This window comes from Mesocricetus auratus, unplaced genomic scaffold (genome assembly GCF_017639785.1).
Source record: "Mesocricetus auratus isolate SY011 unplaced genomic scaffold, BCM_Maur_2.0 Super-Scaffold_6730, whole genome shotgun sequence".
Lineage (NCBI taxonomy): Eukaryota > Metazoa > Chordata > Mammalia > Rodentia > Cricetidae > Mesocricetus > Mesocricetus auratus.
The window spans coordinates 92318015-92345564 of NW_024429184.1; the positions used below are offsets into that span (position 1 = coordinate 92318015).

Here is a 27550-nt window from a genome sequence, read left to right on the forward strand (position 1 = left end):
CCCACACACCTACTAACACTTGATTTTTGATAAAGAAGCTAAAATTATACAATGGAAAAAAAGAAAGCATCTTCCTCAAATGGTGTTGGCATAACTGGATGCTGGCACATAGAAGACTGAAGATAGAGCCATAGCTATCACCATGCACAAAACTTAAATCCAAATGAATCAAAGATCTCAACATATATCCAGTCACACTGAACCTCTTAGTAGAGAAAGAGGGAAGTACCCTTGAATGAATTGGTACAGGAGACTGCTTCCTGAACATAGCACCAGTAGTGCAGACACTGAGATCAACAATTCATAAATGGGACCTCCTGAAACTGAGAAGCTTCTGTAAGACAAAGGACACAGTCAATAAGACAAAAAGGCAGCCCACAGAATGGGAAAAGATGTTCACTAACCCCACATCTGACAGAGGACTGATCTCCAAAATTTGCAAAGAACTCAAGAAGCAAGTCTCTAAAACACCAAAGGATCAAATTAAACATCGGGGAATAGATCTAAATAGAGAATTCTCAATAGAGGAGTCTAAAATCGCTGATAGATAATTAAGAAAGTGCTCAACATCTTTAGCCATCAGAGAAAGGCAAATCAAAACAACTCTGAGATACCCTCTTACTCCTGTCAGAATAGCGAAAATCAAAAAGACCAATGACAGTTTATGGTGGGGAGGATGTGGAGAAAGGGGAACACTCCTCCACTGCTGGTGGGAGTGCCAATTCATATAGCCGCTTTGGAAATCAATACGGAGATTCCTCAGGAAAATTGGAATCAGTCTACCACAAGATCCAGAAATTCCACTCTTAGGCATATACCCAAAAGATGCACATTCATACAACAAGGACATCTATTCCACTATGTTCATAGCAGCATTATTTGTAATAGTCAGAATCTTGAAGCAAACTAGATGCCCCTCAACTGAAGAATGGATAGAGAAAATGTGGTGCCTTTACACAATGGAGTGCTACTCAGTGGGGGAAAAAAACAATGGAATCTTGAAATTTGAAGGCAAATAGATGACAGTAGAAGAAACCATCCTGAGTGAGGTAACTCAGTCACAAAAAGACATTTATGGTATGTACTCACTTATCTATGTATTTTAGACATGGATTATGGGATTTCCCACCTACAATCCCATCCCCAGAGAGTCTGGGAAATGGGAAGGACCCTAAGAAAGATATGCATGTTGCCACAGAGAAGGGGAATAGTACAGGATCTCCTGAGCAGATTGGGAGCTTGGGGGTAGAGGAGATGGAACAGGGAGAAAGAGAGAGGGAGAAGAGGAGGGGAGAGGAGGACATTGAGGAGTAGGAAGTTTGAGTAGAGGAAACGATAGAGAACAGGATGAGAGATACCATAGTAGAGGGAGTCATTATAGGTTTGTGGAGAGATGTGCCACTAGGGAGATTTCCAGAGATCTACAAGGATGACACCAACTGGCAATCTAAGCAATAGTGGAAAGGCTACTTTAAATGCCCTTCCCCGATAATGTGATTGACCACTACCTTATATGCCATCCTAGAGCCTTCATCCAGTGGCTGATGGAAGCAGAGCAGACACCCACAGCTAAACACTGAACTGAGCCTCTAGAACCCAGTTGCAGAGAGGGAGGAGTGATAAGCAATGGGGTCAAGACTGGGCGGGTGAAACCCACTGAAAAAACTGACCTGAACAAGGTGGAGCTCATGGACCCCAGACTGATAGCCTAGAAGCCAGCATGGGAATTATCCAGACCCCATAAATTTGGGTGTCAGTGAGGAGGCCTTGACAATAGATCAGTATTTATCCCTGGCATACGAATGGAGTTTGGGTGCCCATTCCACATGGGGGGGATGCTCTCTCAATTTGGACATATGAGGGAGGTCCTAGGCCCTGCCTGGGATGATATGGCAGCCTTTGGAGATGCCCCATTGGAGTGGAGTGGGGGTTGGGGGAATTGTTTGGGGGCAGAGGAGGAGGGGAGGGAGACAGAGCTGGGATTGACATGTGAAGGAAACATGTTTTTAATTTAAATAAAAAATAAGAAAAACAAAAAAGTGTATTTCATCAGCTGTTAGAATAGAAACCCTTGCTTCTTTCCTGACTCTTGTTTTATTTTTAAATTTATTTGTATTTTATGTATGAGTGCTCAGCATGTATAGCTGCATGCCAGAAGAGGGCATCATATCCTATTATGGATGGTTCTGGCAATTGAACTCAGGACCTCTGGAGGAGCAGCCAGTGGTCTTAACCACTGAGTTATCTCTCCAGTCCCCTCTTTTCTCGTTCTATGTGATAGGACTACATTTGCTCATCATTTCACTCTCAGGTGAATTCTATCAGTAATAGTGAAGTTTTTCTTGGAGACAACAGAATGATGGATCGTGTCTTGTAATCCAGCCTACTAGTCTGTTTTTTTGACTGGGAAGTTGAAACATTGATGTTCAATATTTTATTATTGAAATATGTGTGTTGATTCCTGCCATTTTGTTGAGTTTGTGGTCATTTTTTTAGATTCCCTTTGTTTATAACTGACTCAACACTGATAATTTTTCCAGTATCCTCTGTAGAGCTGACCTGGTGATCATGTATTCCTTTAACCTGCCTTTATTGTGGAAAGTTTTTCTTTATATTTTGTTTATAACTGATAATTTTGATATATATATATGTATACATATATATATATAAATATGGACTGGCATCTATAGTCTTTCAGAGCTTGTAGAATGTCAGTCTAAATCCTCCTTTATTGAAAAGTCTGTCTTGACTTGAAAACTTAGTTGTTATTTTGATGGGCCTGATTCTATATGTGACTCAGTTTCTATATTTTTCAGTTTTCAATATCTTTTATTTGTTCTATACATTTAATGTTTTGACTGTTATATACTATGAGGACTTTCCTTGTTGATCCTGTCTATGAAGGACAGACATATATTTGGAGAATTTTCTTCTATTATTTTGTTGAAAATACTTTCTGTGCATTTGACCTGGGTTTCCTCTTAATATATAGTTATGATTCCCTGGAGGAAATGCATGATACTCCACATGGTCCTCAGGCTACCAAGTTAGGGTTTCTATGAGGATGGGATGAGGTCACTACATCTGTATATTTTCTTGAATACTCCTAATAAATGTTTTCTTAGATCTAACATTAATCAGTCATATGACTGACCACTTAAGAGCAATATGTCTGAAGGTATTGGGAAAAAGAATACTCCTGTGTGAAAAGAAAACTCAGAAGATAACAATGTTTTAAAGTACACATGAAAATGGGCTATATTTACCATTACATTGTTGAAGAAAAGTTAAGATGACACTTAAATGCTGTTATAACAAAAGCTCATATTTTCAAAAGTTATACAATTTTAAACAATATAGATTATCTATAGTCCACATAAACATTCCTAAATTAACAGTGTAGTTTTCCTTATATCCCAGGTTGTTTGGGTTTTTGGTGAAAGCATAGTCATGTTAAAACCACATAGCTGAGCAGTGGTGGCACATGCCTTTAAATCCAGCACTTGGGAGGGAGAGGCAGGTGGATCTCTGTGAGTTCAAGGTCAGCCTGGTGTACAGAGCGAGTTCCAGGCCAGCCAAGGCTACACAGAGAACCCTTGTCTTGAAAAACCAAAATCAAGACAACAACAAGTTGAAGCTGCAGTTTACCTGTCAAGATTGCCACTCATATTTGTATTTTAAAATATTATGCTATAAACCCATGAACATCTAACATCTTATGTTTTCATTTTTTTCCTGTTCAACAGTTTTAGTGTTTGAGCAGGGGAGAGTCACAAATCCTAGGCCTATCCCTGCCCAAACAGCATAGAAAACTATAAATGACCACACGAACAGATGTTAACTGGTCAGAGTTACCCTTTGTGTGTCAAAATATCTTTATTACATGCAGGTGTAAGCTTATCAATTTGAGACAGAATATATCTCAGACAAACATGATGGGTGACAGCTGTCTTGGACATTATTTGGTGATGGGCTATGGCAAAGAACTAGGTTTGGCAGCAGGTGTTAGGAAAACTTAATGCCAAGAAGTCAAGATTTAGAGAGTAGGCCAGTTAAAGGAAGGAGGTCAAATGGAGACATGGAATACTAGCCTATCAGCTCACAGCACTTCAAATGTCACATGACTTTTGGAGGAACTCACAGAATTATAAAAGTGTCTTAGTCACAAATATTAATCCTTTAAATTGGCTTGCCTCAGAAGAGAAGAACAACTTGGCCACGAAGTTTAGCTACCTTGGTTTCTTCCCTGCCAAAGAGACCATCATCTTCTTTCTCACACTGAGAATTCCATGTTTCTCAGGCAAATGCTGGAGCATGGGTCTCAGAGCTATTCCTAAGCAAAATGTATCACCATCTTCAGTAGTAGATGCTGGTCGCTCAGCCTAGTGCAGTTAATTCCTACCCAAAGAGCATACTTCATCTATTTTGCCCTGTACACCAGATATGCGTCCAGAGATTCATGTGGACACTTTCTATGATTGGCTCAGCCACCTCATTGATGCAAGAGCTGACTGTGTCTAGGTAATAAGGGAAGAAGGTCCATAGTGAAAGCTGTAAATTGATCACATATGTTACAATGAGAGCAGATACTGGGGTTAAAAGGAAGATTAAGGGTCCAAATGGCAGCACAGAACACAGAGGACACTTAATAAAAGGGCTTGTAGTTGGGGATGGGATAATCAAGCTAATTGGATAAGAGATGGTACACTAAAGCCCTAGAGGGTCTCGCTGGCTCAAAAGTGGCACTTTCATTTTCTCATGCTCCATGTTCCCCTCACCCTGTTCCTGGTCTCTTTCTTCCCTGCAATGGACTGTTGGCACCATGACATTAGCGAGTGCTGGCTCTATTTATATAAAAATCTTTTTTTCTCTAACCATCATCGCCTCCCAACTGGCGTGTTCTCATTATGATCTAGCTTATTCTCCTGTGTAGCCCCAAGCAGAAGGGTAAATGCACCCCAGTAACTATAAGATTAACCTATTACACCAAGTGGGTACCTGTCTTTCTCCTGCACTCTTTAACACCCTCAAAGAGGGCTGTTCACCTCCCTGTGGCAATGGACATCACCTGGAATTCTCTGTGGCCAGTTCTTGGTGGAACTAATAACAGCAACCAAGAGCTCAGTGAGGGGTCTCTGAATACTACAGGAACAGCTCTCTTCTCTGGCTTAAGATATCTTTCAAAATCAGTGAGCCTTAGACCTACTGACAGCAGAAAAGGGGCATAAGCCTGTCTCATCCTTATTGAAGAATTCTGCTACTACATCAACCAATCAGGTCAGGTAGAAATGGAAACTAAAAAAGTCCAAACCACAGCCAGCTGTCTTCAGCTCAATGGAGACTCATAGCTTTCAGGGCCATTGTTGTCTTCAGTAGCTCAATAGCATCTGATTATGGCTCTTGCCTTTTCTGGGACCCCTTACTTGGATCCTCCTCCTCCTATCCCCATGCCTCCTCAAATGTATTTAAAACCAGGTAAACAAATCACCCACAATACTTCTAACCAACTCCTTATAACCTGTCTGTTTTCTTCCCATATCTACCCTTAGACACCCCTGAAGTATCATCCAATCCATGACTTGAACTGGCCATTCCCTGCCTTTCTGCCCCTAGATTCAGTTCCACTGTCCAACAGGAAGTGGCTAGATGAGACCACTGACACCCTCTATCATCAATAAAAGACGGGGATGTTAGGCTGGCCCAAGTCCCTGGCCAAGACTGAGCCACCTAAGCCACTGAGATGGACGACCCGTGTGGGAACTCACCCCTTTGTGGAAATGGAAACTGTATGTTCTACACATCTCAGGAATCTAACCCTTATCTCAGTGAGAGCGGCATGAGCTTTGCAAACAGATCCTCTTGAAAAACTTATGCTTATGACGGTTACTTCATTCACAGCAATTCCCTTCCCCTTAGTGCTCTCCTTCCCACTCCCCCTCCCGACTTAACCCATCCTATCAAAACCAAAACTCCCTCTGGCAGGGCTGTTCTGTTAGAGTCTTCTCTTGGAGATGAAGCTTTGTTCTTTGGCCTCAGTCTGGCTCCAGTGGTCCCACTCTCTCATAACCTTATACTATCTTTAAAATACCACCCATTTTTTATAATCATCCGTTAACTTCAGTGCTATGTCATTTGTTCTTAATTATTTTGCTTAAGCACCAGTCTGAGAGTGCTTCACTCAAAATAACTCTGCCAAGCCAAGTCAAGAACAGTTCTGAGCTGACTGAAGCAGCTACGCTGTAAAATACTCCCTGGCTCCTCACTGAATACTCCAGGAACCTCTGCTTATTCCTGGTTGGGATCAGGCAGGTTCTGAAGCCAGGTCTGTCTTTGGCAGGACTGTTGTTAATGGACCACTCACTGCAGCATAAACAATGGGCTTCTATACAACGCTTGTGTTTGTATGGTCAGGCTTTTCCCACTAGGCTTGGCCACCAGCAGTTAGCTAATGCAATCCCAAGGCCAAATGACTGGAATGCAATTATCCCAGCTTCCTGTGTGTAGAACCCTGCCAAGGAATGCTTTTGTACCTCATCAAGCTCCCAGGACTCAGCAGATAACATTGGAAGAAAACTAACACCAGATCATCAGGCATTTTGATGAAGAAGTGGTGCAGCTTGGGAAGGAACTTACTACAGAGTGCGAAGGTCCTGCTTTGAGCCCGTATTCTGTCACATCAGTTTGGCATCTACCTCTACCACTCTTAAATTTCAATCTCTTGTTCCTTGGACTGAGATCATAACACCATTCATTAGACTGCTGTGCCTTTCAAATGAGATGGTATGTGTGAAAGCTCTGAAAACTGTGATAATGACATTGATGGCGGTGACAGAATCCATGATAAAATGGTATTTGTTGACCAGATGCCATGCCACGGTACCAAACCAAGTATCTGATGTGGGATATGCACAATATCATTTAATTTTAATTCTTTTTGAAGAAGAGGAGGAGGAGGAGAAGGACTAGCAAGGTATAGTAGTAGCACTATTGTCTTGGCACTTGGAAGACTAAAGCAGGAAGATTACCATGAGATTGCGACATACAATGAGTGCCAGACCATTTAGCTGTTCTGTTATATATAATTTGACTATGTTAAAGTTAAAAACCTTTCTTTTTATTTAGACAGAAAAGAGGAGATGATGGGAGATGCCATTCTGTAAATCTGTCTCTTTTTGGTTGTTGAATAAAGCACTGTTGGCCAATAGGGAAGCAAGATAGGTGGGACTAGGAGTCGAGTAGGACTCTGGGAAGGAGAAACATAGAAGTCATCATGTGGCTGCCATAGGGGTAAGAAGTCCGGATCCTTTTCTCCGGTAAGAGAAATGCTTAGATTAACAATTATGGAGTAAATACTTAAGTCAGAGCTAGCCAATAAGAAACAAGCAAGGCCAACAGCTTCATAATTAATATAGCCTCCTGTGTGTTCATTTGGGACTAATGTGGCTCTAGAACTAGGCTGGCGGGAAGGCTTCCCTCTACACCATACATCCAGCTGAAATAACTGATTTTGCTTTAGTGTATGAGTGTGGACTAAAGTAATGATATTACCCTAATATTTACAAATTGAGATCATTTGTACTTGATTGCAAATAATAGAATAACTTCCATAGAGATATCTCAAGGAAAAGAAAATTTTATGTTAAGAGACATTTTACATTAGAAATACTGTTCCTGAAATGAATCATCCTGTTGAGAGAAATGGCACCAGGAATATATAATATAACTTTGAAATCAATGTTACAAACTGGAAGGCACAGGAATAGGAAAGATTTACAGTTTCATCTCAAATGATGTTATATAATCACGTATTAAGGTGGGGATTTTTAAAGTTTTGTTTACTTTGGGGATTTTGTTTTATAAATTAAATTCTCAGAAATATACTAAAAAATTTTGTGCCTATATCCAGAATTTTAAAGAAAAAGGCAATATTTTCCATGAGTCCTTCAGGGGTTTCAATATAATTTAACTGTAGGCTCTGTTGTAAAATTGTTTCTGTGTAGTTTATCTGCCTAGAAACGGCAGAGGTGGGAGTCTCAGGGTGTAGTAGTGTGTTCTAGGGTTTCCAGTGAAATGTGATGATTTTGTTAACCCCATGTACACCCACATAGAGTCTCAGAGTCACTCGCCAGGTCCTGGCTGGTCTGTCTGGCTAAGACAGCACATTCATCTACATGAAAGATTGCCACTGGCTGCAATTACCACTTGCAGTCTCGACTGGGGAAGGCACACATAGAATGCATCAACGAAGTCTATCCCACTTATGCATAGCTCTACAATCAGGTACATTCACTGCCACAATAGTACTGTTATCCTGCACCATTAGTATCTAATCTAATGCCCAGTGCACCGTGGGTGTTAAGTTAAAGTTTGTATACATAGATATGAGCATAATTATCCCTTACATTCTTCAGGTGGTTAATAACAGTGTTCTATTTCCATTATTTCTTGTCCTCACTTGGCAGTCACTTTTACTGGTAGTGATCATTCACGTTGAGATAGCTAGATAACATGGACATTTCTCTTCAATATTTTATGTAGGTGTAAGAATCCAGAAAGATCATGGTTGATGTCCTCAGAGAACTAGGTCATATGGAAAATGTATTAAAGAGATCAGAATAGCCTGGATTAGCTTTCACAGATGAGGCAGTCCATGGAATAGGCCACGGTGTTGAGAGGAAGGTAGTGCGAGAAGGAGGAAGGCATGGGGAGTGGGCTGCAGCAGAGCAGAAAGAAGTCACAGAAGGCCCAGAGAGCTGGGAAAGGAGTGGCAACTGGTACAGCTTTACTTATTCTCGTCTGAACTGGGTCCTGTGTTGTCCATACAGACAACTCATTAATGAGCTGTTAGGTGTACCTTAGAAGCTTTGAGCTAACATTGTTGAAAATGGAGACTATTAGAGGGGAATACTACCCTATGCTTTGTTATTTTTGTTTTTAATGTATGAATGACTGATTTTAAAAGCAGTTTGCTTTGCATGTGCTGGTGTAGGCAGAAAAGAGGTAGACGGTAGAGAAAATTGTCATAGGATGAAGTGATGGGGAGTGAGCTCTGAGAAGTGGTGTGAAACCAGAGAGCCAAGACCAGGTTAACTAAGAAAACTGGGAGAATAAATAGAAGAAGATTGGACAACACAAAGGTCAGAAATGACTTCCCAATTGGAAGAAAAGCAGTAACTACAGTAGTCATATTTTGAACTTGTTGCCCAACTTTCTACACTTTAAACAATAATGTTTTAAGCTTACTACTCTCTCTGTAGCTTTCTTGTGTGTGTGTGTGTGTCTGTGTGTGTGTGTGTGTGTGTGTGTGTGTGTGTGTGTGTGTAACTGTATATTTCCCCTGGTGTTAACGTGTCCATATGCCTCAAAGCCCACTGAACAAAGCTCATCCATGTATCTATCTACTCGGTGAACTTTAGTGGATGAGTGGACTTGGTATGGTATGACGAGAAATGGAAGACCCTGGAGGGCAATACCTTTTCGAGGTTTACTCAGCTGGTAAAATGGCAGATTGCAAGGTGAAGTCAGAATCCACATTTGTTCATCATTCATTCTAACACAGTGAGAACATCAGCCTCAATAGCAATACACAAACAGCAATAAAATTCCAGGGTCAGAAAGCAAATAGATTACTCTCTACCAAGAGGGAAGCCCTTAGACAAAACTGAATTCTAAAATGAATTTGACCATTGAGTTTTCCCAGCTTAGCATTACTAGAGGTTCTGTGTTCAGGTAAGAACATGTAGTGAAAAGGGTGACCTTGGTAAGGCCGATGGTTCTTGGCTACTGACACTGACCCACACCTCTTTGACCTACTCTTTCCATTTGGTTTGGATAGGACTTTCCAGAAATGGTGCCTTAGTTCACTCAATCAGGAGCATTTCAGTTGACATTACAAAACGCTGGCTGTGATTCCCTTTCACAAAGCCTCAGCAACTGATGACTCAGCCCCCTCATCACACTGCCAAATAAATGACGGAGGGTGATGGGGGAAAGATTGCTATAAGGTTTTGGAGAAAGAATGTGGATGAAGAGGGAGGGCCTGTGTTCCAGCCAAGAATTTGATCATTAAGCATATGGGCCCCCATTTGGACCCTGTTGACAAGAAGACCATAAACCAATGCTTGTCAGGAAATTCAGGGAACTAAGTCTGGAATGAAATGGCATAATCACTGAGAAAGACTGAACTAAAATTAAATGGTTTGATTTTAGCCAAATTTTGAGAAATTACAGATCATATCTGCCCTTTTATTTAAGGATCTAAACCAATTTATATGACTGTTCACTCAAGGTACAAATATATCCACATAGGGTAAAAAGTGTCTTCTAATTTGGGAAGGGATACTTCCCAAATTGATGCTGTTCCATCTATCTATAACCTGTGAAGCAGGTTAAAAAATGTAGATTCTTAAGACAGGCAAAGCTAGCCTGATTTTTATTTTTGACATTGGGTCACAAACTTAACCTCCTTTACTTTAAAATTCAATACCCTGCCTTTTGAGGGGGGGGGAACTCTCCTGGAACTCACTCTGTAGATCATTCTGCCTCTGCCTCCAGAATGCTGGGATTAAATGTGCACCACCACCACCTGTCCTAATGTCCTTATTTTTTATTTTATTAAATTTTAGTTACTTTGTGTAGATGGTAGCGGGGAGGCACCATGGAGTACTAGTGGAAGGGGAGGACACCTTGAAGAGTCTATTCTCTCCTTCTGCAGGGTGGGGTTCAGGAACTGAACTCAGGTCATCAAGCTTAGCAGCAAGCACCTTTACCCACTAAAGCCTCTCCCCAGAGTACTTCTCTCTCTCTCTCTCTCTCTCTCTCTCTCTCTCTCTCTCTCTCTCTCTCTCTCTCTCTCTCTCTCTCTCATGTTTATTAGTGTCAAAGGAAAATGCTCAGAAGCCTTCTATCCATCTTTTCTTTTACTGGAGACTAGCTTGGAATTTGCCAAGTAGGCTATGCTCACTAGCCAGTGAACCCCAAGAATGCCACTCCAGCAATGCCAGCATGCCTTACTATTTAAACCACATGTAAATTTTTACACGGGTTCTAGGGCTTGAACTCCAATCTTCATGAGCATTTTACTGACTGAGCAATTTGCCTAATTTCTGAAAAAGGCAGCCTCTGTAGTCCTCATTTTCCTTATCTATAAAGCAGGAGTTATATCAAAGAAGAATGAAAATCAGAATAGAAACCTGTCTGGTATTGTCCTAATAGATGCACAACATATCATTTTATCCAAATGATAAAATCTTATAAACTAACTAGTGTAAACAGTTGCATTGTTATCAGTGAAGAAAACTGAAGCACAAAGAAATCAACTGGCCCATAACTTTCCCAAGGAAACACAAATTAGAAGGCTGGGGTTCAGTTCACCTAATCCTTTTGAGAATTGATTTTTATGAGATGTGTAATAGATCTAGGCAATGCAGACATATCATAGATGCTCATTTAAGTTACATTCTTTTACTCTTTTCAAAGGGGAAATAATGAGTACTGTTTTTGAGACACATCAACTAGAGAACATTATAGACCGTTTCAGATCTATACAAGTCACTAATGACAGCTGTAATCCATTTTCCACCCACATCTGCTATGTGTACATTTCTTTTCTTGCTCCACAGCTAAATCGTTTGCTATCTCCATGTTTTTCTGAATACCACCCTTGTCTGCTGTCCTATTGCACACCCAGCATAGAAAAATGAAGTCAGCACTTGTGACTTCCACTGTGTCCCAGAAACTCATGTTTTCTCAACACTAGTATGCTGTTTCTGAATTTTAAATGTCTGAATCCCAAATAATTGTAATTGCTGCAGGGATTGGAGGAAGCCCTGAGTGAGTGACATCCTGTGTGCATGTGTATTGTTTGTATGGTCACAGCTAAGGCTAAGACCAAACCTTGGACTACAGGAAATTGGCAAGGCCATTCCTGTTGTGAGCCAAGTGGGATAGTAAAGCTTTCCTTGGGGATCCAAGTGCAAGTACATGACTGAAAACTAGCAACTTCAACTTGCTCCTGCCTAGTGTGAGACTGCTCACCTACAGAGAACTCCTGTGGAAATCAGCCAATGAAGGGACCAGCCCCCTGCTTTAGCAGCCATGACAGGCTGCAGAAAAGACATGTAGGCCTCTGCAGCACATGTCTGATCTGACCTTGCTGGGCATGCCCTGGTCACTAGGAGATCAGATGCCCTTCTCGTGGCAAGGAACTAATCAGACGTTAGCTGGTGGGGCTGTGCTTTACTTCTCTGTGTGTGCTTTATGGACAGTGCACAACAGTGATGTGCAGAGCATAGCAACCACCCTGGGAGGGCCTATAGGCCATAACAACCAGTTGACCAATCAATACAAGACAGGTAGCCCAAGCCCAGAAGCACACCAATCCTGAGACTGTTGTGTACCCCTAGATACCCTTACACTGCCTAATATATTCCCTGCCTCATGGTTTCTCAGGGTTTTTCTCCAGCCACCCACTGTGGAGAATGGATGAAAGGTCAGAGCTAATGGGGTTAGCTTATTAAACAACTACAATAGAAGACTCTCTGCTTTTGCATCTAAATGGGTCTCTTGGTGATTTGGGGGATTTCAGGATTTTGGCACCACACCAACCCCACCTGTTGTGGGTAGCTAACACACACCAAGCTTCCAAGCTGCCAGTAGCAGTAGGTGCCACTTCAACAGAGTGAGTACACATCTACCTGATCCCAGCTTTCCTGTCTGTGTTTTTGTCTGTCTTTTCTTCCTTCTTTTGCTGCCCTCATTCAGGGTGCCGAGACCCAAGCCACATGGGACATAATAAACTGCTACAGTTCGTTATGCCAGAGACTGGTTATGAACCCTCATAACAACATCATGAGGGTGTGTCATTGGGATCCCTATTGCTTTGCTTCAAAGAAGAGCATTAAAGAATTTGCCTACAAGCCCACAACCCAGTATGCGGCAGAGTCTCAAGCTCAACTCAAGTCCAAATAATTCTGGTTCAGGCTTTTAAATAATGTCCCTTAACTTGTAGGCGGTAAAACTTAAGGCAGAATGGGGCTGTATGTATCCAGTCATAACATGAATTTACTAGGGATTCTAGGACCGACAACATTAGAATGTGTTCAATTATATCCTAGCCTGAGTAATTCATTGTGTTCATCCTGGATCCTACCATTACAACCCACCCTTTCTTCCTGCCATGTCATGTCAATAAATGTTGTTGTCAGTAAATCATTGTCCAATGTCCTCTAGGCCATTGTAAGGATAAGTAACTTGTCTACTTTTGGTCTGATTCATTACTGCTTCCTAAAAGTATAAGACTTCAAGATTAAGTTCCTTAAACCCTAAAGAAAAGAAGCCTGTGGCCGACCAGAGAAGTCAAGGTATTTTAAAATGCTAATCCTTTAGCTGATTGCAAGAAATATGATAAATATCTTGATTTTACTGTCACAGAAAGTAAAACTCCTTTTATCAGGAGGCTGCAGCATTCGCAGTGGGTGATGGATTAAACATGAAAGCTACACTGAAGTTTAGTTAGGGCTGAAGGAATGGAACAGGGTGGTGGTGTGCAGATATCACAGTGAATGGCTTTGAATTCTTCTAACCATGAGAATTTAGTTCACTTGCTGAGTAGCTTCGGTCCTCAAGAACAGTCAGGACACTAGAAACACATTTATTAGGGGATCCCAGAAATGGAATCATTAATAATCACACACAGGAAAGCATATAAAATATTACAGGAGAGAAATAATTAAAGCGTTGGGGATTGGATGGCAAAGGTTTAAAACTGGTGTCATAAATGATGGAAAAATATTTTAAATAGAAGGAGAAATCTGAGATTTTAACACTTGAGAGATGGCCAGGGGAAAATGCCCAAGGGAAAGTGTAGCTAGAGCAGTAGCTTGATTTCAGAACTAGAAAGAGGAAGTATGTAGCCCAGAGCATATTGTTTGCTTTACCATGATAAAAAGGAGTAACTATAAGTGAAATCATAAACGTTAGTGTCAGGGACCTGGTAGGAGAGCTAGACTTGTGTGCAGTAAGGAATCCTTCAGATGGGGCGATAGTAGCGCAGCATTGGATGTTAATGTCTAATGTCCCAGTCTAGATAAAAGGTAATACCAAGTTGTAGAAGGACAGTGTCAGGATGTATGCCAGGAAGTGTTGTGAAAAAAAATACACTGATTGCACATGTGATGTATTTCCCTTATTTCTGAAGACAGGAATTGTTTTAGTAGGAAACCTCTTCTCGTTGGTTATGATTTTTTTCTTCTGTGTAAGATCCTATTTGGAAGAAGCAAACTTAAAGTCAATAAAGATCCATAGTATAAGTGTTTGAATTAGCACCAGGTTTTACATATTTCTCTAAGCGCACCTTCTTCAAGTAATAGTGGCATATCATCCCTTGCAAGCTGTGCTTTTTATTTATGCCCTCTCCAGCACACACTGATATTTAAACTGTCTAATTCATATATATGTGTTTTCCTGCTTATTTTCTACTTGACAGACAGAGAGCTTGTCATCACTCATTGGGAGATACATTCATTGGGAGATAGATCCCGACACCCCATGTGCTCACAAACTGTTTCTTTGAACCACATCGAGCTGTTGGGAGGGTTAAGTCACAGAAAGGACAGCTGGGTCAGCTCCTCCTTCAGGATATATCTAGGGCCTAGAACTTCACCTGAATGGAGCATATACTCCACACTTGGTGCTGGCTTAAGTTTTTATTTCAGGAAGTTCCTGGTGGTAGCGTGGTAGCCGTATTCAGGAAGAGGCTTTGTGTTCATCTAGATCAGGGACTGGCAGCTAGAAAAATAGCTTGCCTCAGTTCTATGGACACTGTTTTAGAAAACTAAGAATGATTGTAAAACAGGCACCACCCAAGACCACCAGGCCCAGTGGTTTAGGTTTTAGCTCCCAAGCAATGTCCTCCTAGTCTGTGGGTTGCAATGAACAGATATGAGAAATTCAGAATTACCAAACTCCTTGAATCTTGTGTGCAATGGGACTTTGAAAACTTCTGTATGCAATGATTCTGATTTGAAAACCTGATTACTGTCCCATTCTCTACATTCTGTGTCAGAAGGAGGAAGTCCCAAGAGTTGAAGATTTGGGACTTGTTACTTCTCACTCTGCCCCGGTTTGTGGGAGTCTTTACATTGTCACACACTCAGAAAAGATGGAACTGGGATTTTTTTTAACATATCATCTGTCCTGAACAGAGTTGGACAGGCTCCAAGGTGGTTTCTTATATTAAAAATTATGTTATATTATTATATAAGCAAGGCGGTACATGCTTAATAATTTCAATCCAGGACATGATCATATGCCATGGTCACACTGCTGTGAAAGACTCCCTATAGTTCATATCTTCAGTGTGTCTGAGTTGAATTCCTACACTATGGCCCCAGGTTGACCATGTCAGAGAGATCTATCCTAGTGCTTGAAGTTTTAACAAAGTTGACAGGCAGGCTAGTAGGTAGAATCACATTACTAAGAGCCCCAGACTATGGAATTTATTTTAAGGAGAACTGATACTGAAGACAGAAAATTTCCAGATCTAGCTGACATCTGAGGGGTGACCTTGCTCTGAGGGTTAAATAGAAGCTTTGCAGTACTGACACACACGGGTTGACTTTTGCATTTTATTGCATAATCAAAACTCAGTTATTTCTTTTGGAACTTAAGATTGCTTTAATATATAGTTTATTTAAACATGTACAGATGAAGTTATATAAACATGTGTAATATGTCAATATTTTATCAATAAATATAATTTATTAACTAAAAAAAGGCCCAGGAAGGAACATATTGTTAGAAATTTCATCAAAAAGGATCTAACATAAAACCAAGGATGCTTCCCATGGAAACAAGATTATAATAGGAACTCTTAATACCTTAAATATATTAGCTTCAAATACACCACAGATATAACAAACAAGCTCATGAAACCAAGGCTAACACCACCATTGGAACTTGCTATCCTCTGAAATTGCAAGGTTCATGTTCTCTACAACAGGCACACATGTACTTCCTGTATTTATTACACTAGGGGCCTCAGTGCATTATAAACTGTACAAGTGTCCCCATTTGTAATTATACTTGGAAAAACGTAAACAAAATTAAGATAGTAGATACAATGGAATTATGCTGTAATCAGCTGCTTACATAGACTATCATTAGGTAAAGAAATATCAAAGTTTATCCCAGTTCAGTAACTTAGTAACCCTTTATGCAACACTCTTGTCAGCTGGTCACTCATAGATGGGGCCACATTTAATTTTTAAATATATAAATTATATATATCCATATATATATATACATTTGTGTATGTTTATATAGTTCATAAGGTGGGAATTAATTTTATGGACAGGGAATTTTTTCTTCAGAAATTTTTATATGAAAAACAGGTATATGAACTTAGCTCATGAATGTGAGGACTCAGGCATTATGCTGGCTTGCCCCTGTCACCTGGCAGAATTCACTCAGCCCAGGGTTAGATGATTGGGTAGTCTGCACGCAGATGCAAAGGAGCCCTTTAAAAGACAGACCCCCGCCCACTTACAATCTCTTCTCTTTCTGCTCTTTCGCAGTATTTTTCCTCCTCTCTTTACTGCTGTACTCCTGGGGCAAACAGGAATTTTCCTGTCTCCCTCTTCTCTTCTGTCCTCTCTCTGTCTCTGTGTCTCTTTACCTCTCTCCCCTCCTTCCCTTTATAAAGCTTCTCATTAAGCTCTGTCTGCCTGGCATGTTTGTCCCCTGTTTCAGTCACCCTGGCCTGCCACGGAATCCGCCAAGGTAAGGTGTCCCACGATTTATCCTAACAATGAGACTATGAAGTTACATATAAACTTAGTGTCATTATTATCAAAATTTGCCCAGAGTTGTCTTCTTTATTTGGCTCCTTGAGAACAAAAGAATCCCTTTAGATGGAGAGCGATATATAATTGTGTGTGTTGGGCAACCTGGAGTGACTGAATGAGGAGGGGTGGATTGGGGCGTGTTGGTCCCCAAAGGCTGCTCTTGGGTTTTGTTTCCAACACAGAAAGCTCATTCTAAATGGATCTCATTTCTTAATGAAGAAAGGCTTAGCTCCTGAGAGGTCAAGCACATCTCTAGCGATTCAAAATACCCACAATAATAACACACAAGCAGGCTGTCATGTTATGGTTTTACAGAATGTTTCCATAAATATCATTTGTCTCCAATCAACCCTTATGAAGTAAGCAGAAGATATTCTGAGGCCCAATTCATCCAGCTTTCAGTTCCATCCACTCAGAATGTCAGCCATTTACTTGGCGCACATGCCACTTTCTCACCATCGTGTTCATGGAAGGAGTGGGTATATATGGCCAGCCACGATAAGTTGGTTGCATCCCATCCTTTGCATTAGAAACGAATCAACTTCAAAATGATGCTTACCTCCAAATGAATGCTGAGCCTGGTGATGTTGGGGGAGCAAGGACTTATACATTCAAAGCAGACTGATGCAGCTACAGAGTTAGCGTGCAAGTTAAAGCTTCAACTCTCTTCGTGGTTGACAAGAAGAAGCCTCTAGTGAGAACTGTTCCACTGGATCAGTCTCGACAGGAACCGTCTCAGCATGCAATATTTCTTAGCACAGAGCTTGCTTTTTTTTTCTCAGCAGCATTTAGGAGCTCTTTCTCTCAGAATCTACTTCCTCTTCCTAAGGCATGCCTTGTGCTCAAGAAAACTAAGTCTTCACATAGCAGATAATTCTTTTTGGCATTTGAATGGTTTATGTTTTTATTTTTTTGGCATTCTTCTCTTCCTCATTCCAAAGTCTCTTTCTTGCCAAGTTCAATTCCAGAACTACAGTCAACACTGACAGGAAGAGTAAAAGACACTTCATGAGCATCCCAAGAGAAGACTGCAGTCAACAGTCCTGAGATGGGGTCAAACCATGGCCAAGATGAAAGCCAAAACAACACCTGGCTCTGGGAACAACTTGTACTTTTCCCATTAAAACCTCTGCTCTGGCGTAGTTGGGGCAAACCATGGACTCTGCTTTGAGTGAAAGACATCAGGTTAACTGTAAGGGCATAGCTAGCTAATCAAGTCAGAAGTCTAGAAAGCCCAAATCAAGAGGGTGGTTCCTTTGAAACAAAGCCAAAATGTAGACAGGCCATGAGTTTTTGAGGTAGCATACGGCTGGCTATAGCAGCATCCTATTGTCCTAAAAATGGAAAGAAATCTTAAAGATGCCCCCACTCCAAGCTTCATTTGGCAATGTAGAAAGTGAGTTTCATGGATGAAAAGACAATTGTTCATGGTCTCACAGCATTTCAGAAGCAGAGCCAGGACTGGCACCTGGGTCCTCTGACTTGGAGTCAGATATTATTTTTCTCATTCTTAGCATTTCTTGATTCTGAACATCTCCATCTAAAAGCAAGAGTAACAAGGCCCCACAGTGTGAAATTCTATCATTTCTGTCTACTGCAAGCAGAAAGGCCACATTCAGATGTTTTTGAGTTGGTACTGTGGACTTTACCACAAACTCATAGAAAAGATGCCAGCATCCCTTATTAGACACCCATAATGCCACCAACCCTACCTAAGACTCTTTAGGTGTTCTATGCTGGCTGACAGAAAAGTAAGTATCTCAGATGAGATAGGTCTGGTCCTGGTACTGAGGAAAACCATCTTTGACTTCCCTCCCGTGCTCACATAGAGACCATTTTCCACTGACAGATATCTATTCTTTATCTCCAGTGGCAAATGAATGGAGCCTGTCCTAAACAGAACATTGACACTGAACACAGAAAGAAAAAAAAAGAAATCAGAGCTTAGTGACTGACATAGGACTGACCAAGAGGATACATGCCTACACTTAGACAAAAGAAACAATGCGTACAAGTGCCCAGCCCAAAAGAGGGCGCAAAGAAAGGACAGTGGAGAGTTTAAACACAGCTGTGGTAGGTGTGGCCAAGCAAGACATGTGACCAAGACGGGCACACGTTTTGACAGTATCTGTGAGAAGACTCTTCAAAGAAGGCATATTTGTAAACTGAAAATAGAACAGCAAATGCTTGTGAGACAGACTGGAAATAGCAGGGGGACTAGGTCATGGACTTCAGAGACCATCAAGCAAGAGTGGAAACTCCAGGAAGAGGAAACATTGAGAACTGAAAAACGAACAAGGAAGCCCTTTTCTCCCCTGACTTCCTCAAACACCACCTGCTGGAATCCTGGTGGAAAAGTCCAGGGCGTGTTGCTGCGTGCTGTTGGAAAGCTTTGGAGAACAGAGTGCCAGGAGCAGCCACGTACACATACGTAGCAGCTTAGGACTGGCCTCTTTTCGAGCCACAGCTGTCTTCTAGGTCATTGTCCCAGGGGCCTAAGTATCACTGGGCTGAACAGCCACCAAAGGAGAAGTTGCTGTGAGGTGGCACCGACTCTCCCACTGGCCACCACATTCCACTGCATCCCTGGAGGAGGAGAAGATTAGAAAGGCTCAAGCACTGGAATGGAGTCAAGGGATTGTGAATAAACATACCCAGGGCAGGCACCCTTAATGGGGCATGCAGACAAGTTGTAAATTAGCCTCTAAGCTAAGAGTCCACAACAATAAACTAGCTAGTAACTATACCTGAACAGCTTTATCTATTTAGAAGTAGTTCATTCATGTTCAACCGAAATTTTATTCTCCCCAAATTTCTTTCCAGCAGGCCTATTGTACATTCCAGGCTCATCCAAAATCCCTAATTTCTCCTGGTGGGATATTCCAAGTGTTCTCTTCCCCAGACCAATAGATTATTGGTCATATTACATAATGAGTACTGTCCTATGAATAAAATACACATTGTGATGATTTTTCTTAAAGTAAAGCACTTGAAAGGAGCCCAGCTCTTCATACACAACAAACATGACACATGGTGCTCTTTACTTATGTGGAGACACTCTGAGCGATTTCATTCCTAGCAATGTTAATGCGCTGCTGACGAACAATGAGGTTGTTATCAACACACATACTCTTAAGTTTCTTATCCCTTTCATTTATTTCTTTTCTCTTATTGCTCTAACTAGTGCTTCAAGTGCTGTGTTGAAAAGGAGTGGGGACAGTGGAAACCCTCTCTTGTTCCTGACTTTAATGGGATAGCCTTGAGGTTTTGCCTGTTAGGATCATGTTGGCTATGTGTTTGTCATATACATACTTTCTTAGGTTGAGGTATGTTTCCTCCAATCCAACCCTCTCTAGGACTTTCATCATGAATGCATTTTGTTCAAGTTCTTTTCTGCATCTATTAAGATGATTGAGTGATTTTTGTCTTTAAGTCAATGTATAGTATTATATTTATTGATTTATGTATGTTGAACCAAACTGCATCTCCAGGATGAATCCAACTTGATTGTGGTGGATAATCTTTTTGATATATATCTGTACTTGGCTCACAGATATATTGTTGTTGAGAGTTTTTCCATCCATGTTCATCAGGAATATTGACTTGTAGATTTTAGTGGTAGAGGAATAACACAAAGCATTTGGAAGTATTTTCTTTGTTTCTATTTTTTATTTGAGAAATATTAGTTGTAGTTATTTTTTGAAAGTCTGGCAAAATTCCATCAAGATCTGGACTTTTTAAAGTGACAGCTTGCATTATCGTTTTTTGTTTATGTCCTTATTTGTTATGATTCTGTTTAAGTTGTTGCTGTCTTCTTAGTTTAACTTCTGTGGTAGATAAATATAGACATTTATCCATTTATTTTAAGCTTTCTAACTTAATAGAGTACAGGGTTCTTTAAAGTATTACCTTATAATTCCCTAAATTTCTTTGGCATCTATTGTAATGTTTATCTTTAATTATGTTAATTCCAGTCATCTCTTCTGTCTTTTGGTTAATTGTGAATTTTGTTTATCTTTTCAGAGAACCAGCTCTTCAACTTATTAATTCTTTGTATCATTCTGTTTGTTTCTATTATATTAATTTGTCCTGTTTTTAAATTTTTCCTCCCATTTATAGGATTTGGGTTTGACTTCTTATTTTTCCAAATTCTTGAATTGAATCAGCTCTCTTCCTGACTTTATAATGAGGGCATTTAGAACTATGTATTGCCCTTTGAGGACTCTTTCCATGTGTCCCAGATGTTTCACTGTGTTTTGATTTCACTTTTATTTATTTCCAGGAATTTTTAAGTTTCCATTTTGATTTTTTCTTTGTCCCTTTCAACATTCAGTGGTGTGTTGTTTAATCTCCACAAGTTCATGCAATTTCTAGAGATTCTCATTATTTGAATTTCAACCTTTATTGCATTGTGGTCATATAGGTTACATAGTGTTACTTCAATTTTTTATATTTGTTGAGATTTGTTTTGTGTCCCAATTAGATCTTACATTTCTCTGTTAATTTTTGTACAGATAATCTGGAGAGAGTGTGGTAATGAAGTCACCCATCATTGTTGTATTGGGGTTAATTTTTACAGTAGAATGCTTTTTATGAAATTGAGTGTGTCAGAGTTTGCTGAGTATGTTTGCAAGATTTTAATGTCTTCTTGGTTAGTATCATTTGTCTCTTCTGATTAATTTTATATTATTACATTATAATATACTATTATGTGTTTGAGTCAAAACATAGAACTTTTGTCTCTGTTAATCTTCATCTTATAGGCTTGGTAACAATTTTGCCACTTGAGTTCATGCTATACAAATCTCAACACTTTAAATGAGTTTTAAATGTCTTTACCTACTAAGTCATGTTTCAAATGTTTTCTAAGAGCATAGATAACCTAACCTGTAGTGGTCACTACCTAGATATTTCAGTTTCATGTTATCTGCCTTTTTTGTTTTCAGCAGGGCAGAACAAAGTGTAACAGTAGACCATGCTATAAACACATAAGCCTTAACATGCTTAAGCATGGGCTCATCCTATTAGACTTCATCTTATGGTCTGTTAAATGTCTCACCAACCAATCATTCTATCCTATTAGATGATGATCTCATCTTACATGAGTTTCTTTTATTCACTTGTATAATGAATGTCATAGAATTCTAGTAAAGCCTATTTTAAGCCACAAGTTTGCCATTTCTAGGGTCTGGCTTTAGGTTTTCTTGAAGAATTGGGGTGCTGCTTACTGACGTCTAAGCTTCCATACCTCACCAGTGCTGCCAAAAAGCCATTTGGAGCCAACCTTCAGGCCCATGAGACCTTGTATACTTTTCTCTGAGACTTAAGGCTTTTCAGTAAATGTAGAAAGCAACTTGCCCCATAACTTTCTCTTTTTGTCTGTTAGAGTCCATTCTTATTGTAGCAAAACATGCAATATTTCTTCCCTAAATAGTCAGATGAAAGTATTTCTGGGATTTCCACTCTGAACATGCTTTGGATTAATATTCATTCCTCGTTATAGGTTCTTTCTTCTATAACTTTCAGATGTCATTAACTCTTTAAATAACTCAGCATGTGCCCTCACATAATTACACATTACCCTATAGATTCACTTACCTCATGTGCTAATGTATCTATGAAGATTTTTTTAAAAGGTTGGAATAGAAGGGAGAGGAGGAAGAAGGAAGGACTACTTGTGATTGCCTAAGCCTTCATAATGGCTGAACCTCTAACCACATGGAAGATGCAAAGGCAGTAGGGGAGTTTAGAATAATAACAGAGTGATATGATGATGTCATTGTCCTGGAATAGTGTCAGCTTATGTTATTATACCAGAACAAACAACTGTTAACACTTTAATGTGATTTTTCTGAAGGTTTTGATTCAAACTGAACATTTATAAAAGATTATACTATGCTAAAGAGGTTGGTCTTAGGTGCAAAAGACAACGCTGCATGTGCATGGCTTTACCATCCCAGGAACCCCTTTGCTTCCAGCTGCAGGTCACTGTTCTACCCCAGCAGGAGCAGCATCCAAGAGCAGTAGCAAGAACAATAAGCAGAAGACAGGGAGTTCTAACATGGTGTTAGTCTGCGGGAGTATGTACCCAACTACACAGTCCTATTCCTGTGCCTCATTCCCCCCCATTTGTTAAGCGAGTGGGAGGAGAATAATCCATAAGATCCTTTGTTGTTCTGACATTCTGATTCCGTGAGTAGCAGGGATGGTGGGTGACAGACACAGGCCTTTTGATTGGGTGGCAGTTGTGTGTGGGACTGTTCTGCAAAGCTGTGGGTAATTGCTTCAAATTTGGCTTTTAATATCCTATTGTTAGTATCTGATACTTTATATTCCACGTTGAGGGAAGAGGTTTTGCTGGAAACACAGTGAGGGTGATTTTTGCATTTGTGTCAAAGAATGGAAAAGTCCTCAGTTTCTGAGTTGTGAAATCACACTCCGATGCTGTTAATTGTATCTTAGTAGAACAGCATGGGGTAGGGTCCAAAATGCAGTGGGACTGTAACTCTCTTCAAACTCAGATTTGATAAAAAACAACAACCAATCAACCAAACAAGCAAACAAAAAACCAAAACAAACAAACAAACAAAAACACTGCCAGGCGTATGCAAAATCACTGACACAAAATATCATTTTTTAAAATGCTTTTTCTTCAATAATCTAACAGGTAAGTCTGAAAATGTACATTTTTGCTTTATAAATCTTGTGAAATACTTTTAAATTGATGGCGCATATCTCCACATTTTTGGGAGGTGTTTGGACAGGCTTGGAGCCTGTCCTGGAACTCGCTCTGTAGACCAGACTGGCCTCAAACTCACAGAGATTCGCCTGACTCTGCCTCCTTAGTGCTAGGATTAAAGGCATGCACCACCAATGCCCGGCCATATCTCCACATTTAATCTTCAGTACAATGAAGGAATGTAGAGAATACTATTTTCATTTAATAGGAAGAAGGAAATACACTAGATATGGATTGGTTTATTGATTGACTGACTGACTGACTGACTGACTGACTGACCGACTGACTGATTGACTGATGGTGTGGTGGTTTGAATGAGACATTCCCTGTAGGCTCATGAGTTTGAATACTTGATCTGCAGTTGGTGACTTTGTGGAAGATTAGGAGGTGTATGTCACTGGGTACATGCTTTGACATTTCATGCCATTTCAAGTCACCTCTCTATACTTCCTTTTTGTGCACCAGGAAGTGAGCTCTTGGCTGCTGCTCCAGTGCCATGCCTGCCTGTCTGTTATGATGTTTCCTTCCATGATGGTGAGGGAGCATTATTCTACTAAAGGACAAATCCTCCCCCCCACCGCCGCAAAAAACCCTTTCCTTGTATAAGCTACCTTGGTCGTGGTGTTTTACCACAGCAATAGAAAAGAAGCTACTACAGGAATTGGATCAAGGCAGTGGGTTATTGCTGTGACAGATCTGACTATGAGGATTTTGGAGGATTATGGAATCCTTTGGAACTTTGGACTGGAAAAGTGGTAATGCCATAAGCAAGGTTCAATGGGTCATCTAATTAGGAACCTGGAAGATGACCTAAGAGCTATATGGACTGTGGAGGTCCAGTTCAAGAGGCTGAGTTTCCATTAGAAAAGAGAAGCAAAGGGAAGAGAGACAATAGGAACAAGTAATTAGTACTGCTCAGAGATCAGGGGCTGGGTGCAGGCAAGTGTAGAGAACTCATACTGGAACTGTGCCTGGAGGAAAGATGAATGCTGTGCTAGGAAGGAAATTGAGACAACACTCAAGGTAGCCCGAGTGGTTCAGTGGCAGGAAAATTCACTGCTTATCTAGAGAAAGCCTATCAGTATTGCACACTTACCACATGAAGAGGAACATGACTTCAGAGGGAGAAATAAGCAAGAAAACAAGATTGGCCAGTGCCCAGTGCTGATCTTCACATAGCTCACTGCAAGCCACATTATACAGCTTATGCTTATTCTATCACTACCCAATCCAGATGGTGTTTGCAGTTTAAATCCCACATGTCAGAGTGACCTTTTCATCTTTCTTGATGATAATATGTGAAACAGAGTCTCTTTTCAGGCTATATTATACACTGGTCCAAAAGAAAAAAAAAGAAACAGAAATCTGAGTTCTGATTTTAGTCCTCTATTGATTCCCAATGTTCTCTGAGCCTCCTATTTTCTTGTCTACAACATATTTGGTTCAGAAGTATATCTCAGGTAATTTTATAGGACTTTATCAAACTCCCATTTGAGATAGCCATTGTAGACATTGGTGCAATGGAGCAACGGTCATGGTTATGTGTATATATATATATATATACATGTTTTAATCAGCACAGTTTTGTTTTGCGTTGTCAAACTTCTGAATAAGATTCAATTTGAACAAAACAGTTTCTAGAACTGAAAAATAAGTTTGAAATGCACTACATATGAGTTCTAGTACCAGTTCCACCTATAAGATTCACATCTTATATTATGCTAAGATACAGGCAAGTAAAATTCAACCAAATTTGCAATGAGGACTGATCAAAATGTAGGATTCCTGACCTTCAATAATACAGAGATGCTCCTTATTTGAAGTAGAGCTAGACAGCCACCTCAGAGCACTGTTAAAGACATTCTGCTCCGTTTAGTGTCATAGCTTGGATGCTGAATGTCCCCCAATGGCTGAGTTCCAAAAATGACATCAGTTAATCTCTTTGGGTCTATTTATCTCTCAGTAAATTGAGAATAGTAATGGATGCTCAGCCATGATTACGAATTCAACGTGACAACACATACAATGCAGTTAGCTCAATGCTTTGCATATAAACCATTAGATATTATCTGGTAACCAGATGATGGTGGCCATGAAGATGAAGATGGTGAAGAAATGTCTCCAGATCTGTGGATTTGACCAAGGTTTTCCTCAAAGGAAATGTCAGGCATCTGATAGTTGCATGCTATTGAGCTCAGGAATGCATCTCCCTTCATACTACAAGAATGGTCGCTAAGGAAAAGCAGAACTGCTCCTGAGACTGACAGTATCATCTGCAGTACATCTCTACGTACTGAAAACGTGTCCTGCTCTTGTTCAGCCTTAGCCAAGCACAACAGCTGAAGTGAACTGAACTTTTTCCTGCAATTCACTGTATCGTAGGAAGAAAGTGGGGTCTAAGATTATCTCACTCAGTCTCCGCTACTTCCTCAGAAACTCCGACAAATGACCAAGTGATGGTTCCGGTGACTTAACCCTCAACTAACACTGCTAAGTGGTCATTCAATTGACTCTTCCTATGCAAGGCCATCCATCCCACTCTGTCTGAAACACATATTCATGAACCCCAGTCCACGAAGAACAAGCTAGATGCTTCCTTTCCCCATAGCAGTCCCTTGAATTATTTTTAAAAGCTTGTGATCTGACAGTTTTGCTCTATGCACAGAATCCTGTTCCTTCCAATGTTCTCCACACACAATGAATTCTTCTATAGGGAAAAATCATGGAACACACTCTAGTTTGTCAATTCCCTGCACAAGATGCAGCTTCTATAGGTTCGATGGACCAGAGACCTACACCATTCTACTGTGGGCTAAACACACATTTACAGAAGAATATAGTTTTTCAGTGGGTTTCATAGTGTGCTTTGGAGGCAATTCCTTCCTGAACAGCTGCTCTGACTAAATTGAGAGGGCTGTGTCCTTGCCAAGTACATGCTGTAAGGGAACAAGTGCATTGAGCCCGCCTTGTAGAAAGCTTATCTGCAAGGTGGCTGCCAACACCTAACCATGGAAATTCAGGATTCTTCCCAGCACAAATATCAGCCACCTTCCATAGGGCTTCTTTTTCTTTGTCTTGAGACTGCATGGATTGAGAAATGTCAGCAGAACGGGTGCTGTACCTCGAGTGTTATTCAAGAGATCTCCAGCTGTCTTCTGGCAAGGACAAGAAGTTTTTCTGTTGTTAATCCTGGATGAGTAGTTTAAAGAACTTTCCATTTCAGGACAATCTAGCACTTTAGAGCCAGAGTTCTTTCTGGGGGTGGGCTTCCATGCATATTGTGAGAAGTTTAATGTCATCACTAGCCTCTGTACACAAGCTGTCAATGGCAACTTCAACTGTAACAACATACATATTGCCAATCCCCTGGCAATTAGAATTACACCACTGAGACCTGATGGCTTCAATGTGTATTATCTCAATACCTAAGAAATGGATCTAGGCCGGATCTTAGGGTATTATCTATTCTACCTCCTCATTTTACAGTTGTGAAGGGAGGATAATGGCTGATTGGTCATCAATAAAGGATAAAAAGGCCTCCTGATTTCTCTAGTTCACAAATGGTTTTTCACCCTACTGTCTGTTAGAACTCTTAAAAACTTTGGCTTTTTTGGCCCCCGCAGGTCAGTCAGACTAGCATCTTGCTATAAATGGGGAAATGAGAAAATTCAGGACAGACTCTAAAGGGAAGGAAAGAGGAAGAGTAATACAAAGGAAGCAGGAGGGAGGAGGAATAAACAACCCCAGAGATGGCTGAAAAAGCCACAGGGAAACAATTTATTATGGTGGTTTGAATGAGAACGGCCCCCAAAGGCTCCGTGTCTGAATACTCCAGGCCTCAGTTTCTGGAATTGTTTGGGAAGAATTAGGAGGTGTGATCTTGTTGGGGGAGGTTTATCCCTGGAATAGACTTTGAAAATTACTTACAGTTTCTCCAACTTCTCAGGGATTGAGAACTGGGTAAGTA

General features: G+C 40.5%; 1 protein-coding gene across 4 annotated transcripts in view; it reads right to left on the reverse strand.

Moving 5' to 3' along the window:
• Nucleotides 1-27550, reverse strand: part of Htr4 (5-hydroxytryptamine receptor 4) — a 188913-nt gene that overhangs the window by 28092 nt on the left and 133271 nt on the right. For 2 of the 4 annotated variants that reach the window (XM_005074670.4, XM_040741724.1), the window contains exon 7: nt 15613-19430. The exons of the other annotated variants lie outside the window; for them this stretch is intronic. In XM_005074670.4, coding sequence (XP_005074727.1) covers nt 19340-19430 — 91 coding nt within the window. In that variant the 3' untranslated portion in view covers nt 15613-19339. Of the gene's footprint in view, nt 1-15612; nt 19431-27550 lie in introns of those variants that run through there. 4 annotated transcript variants of the gene reach the window in all.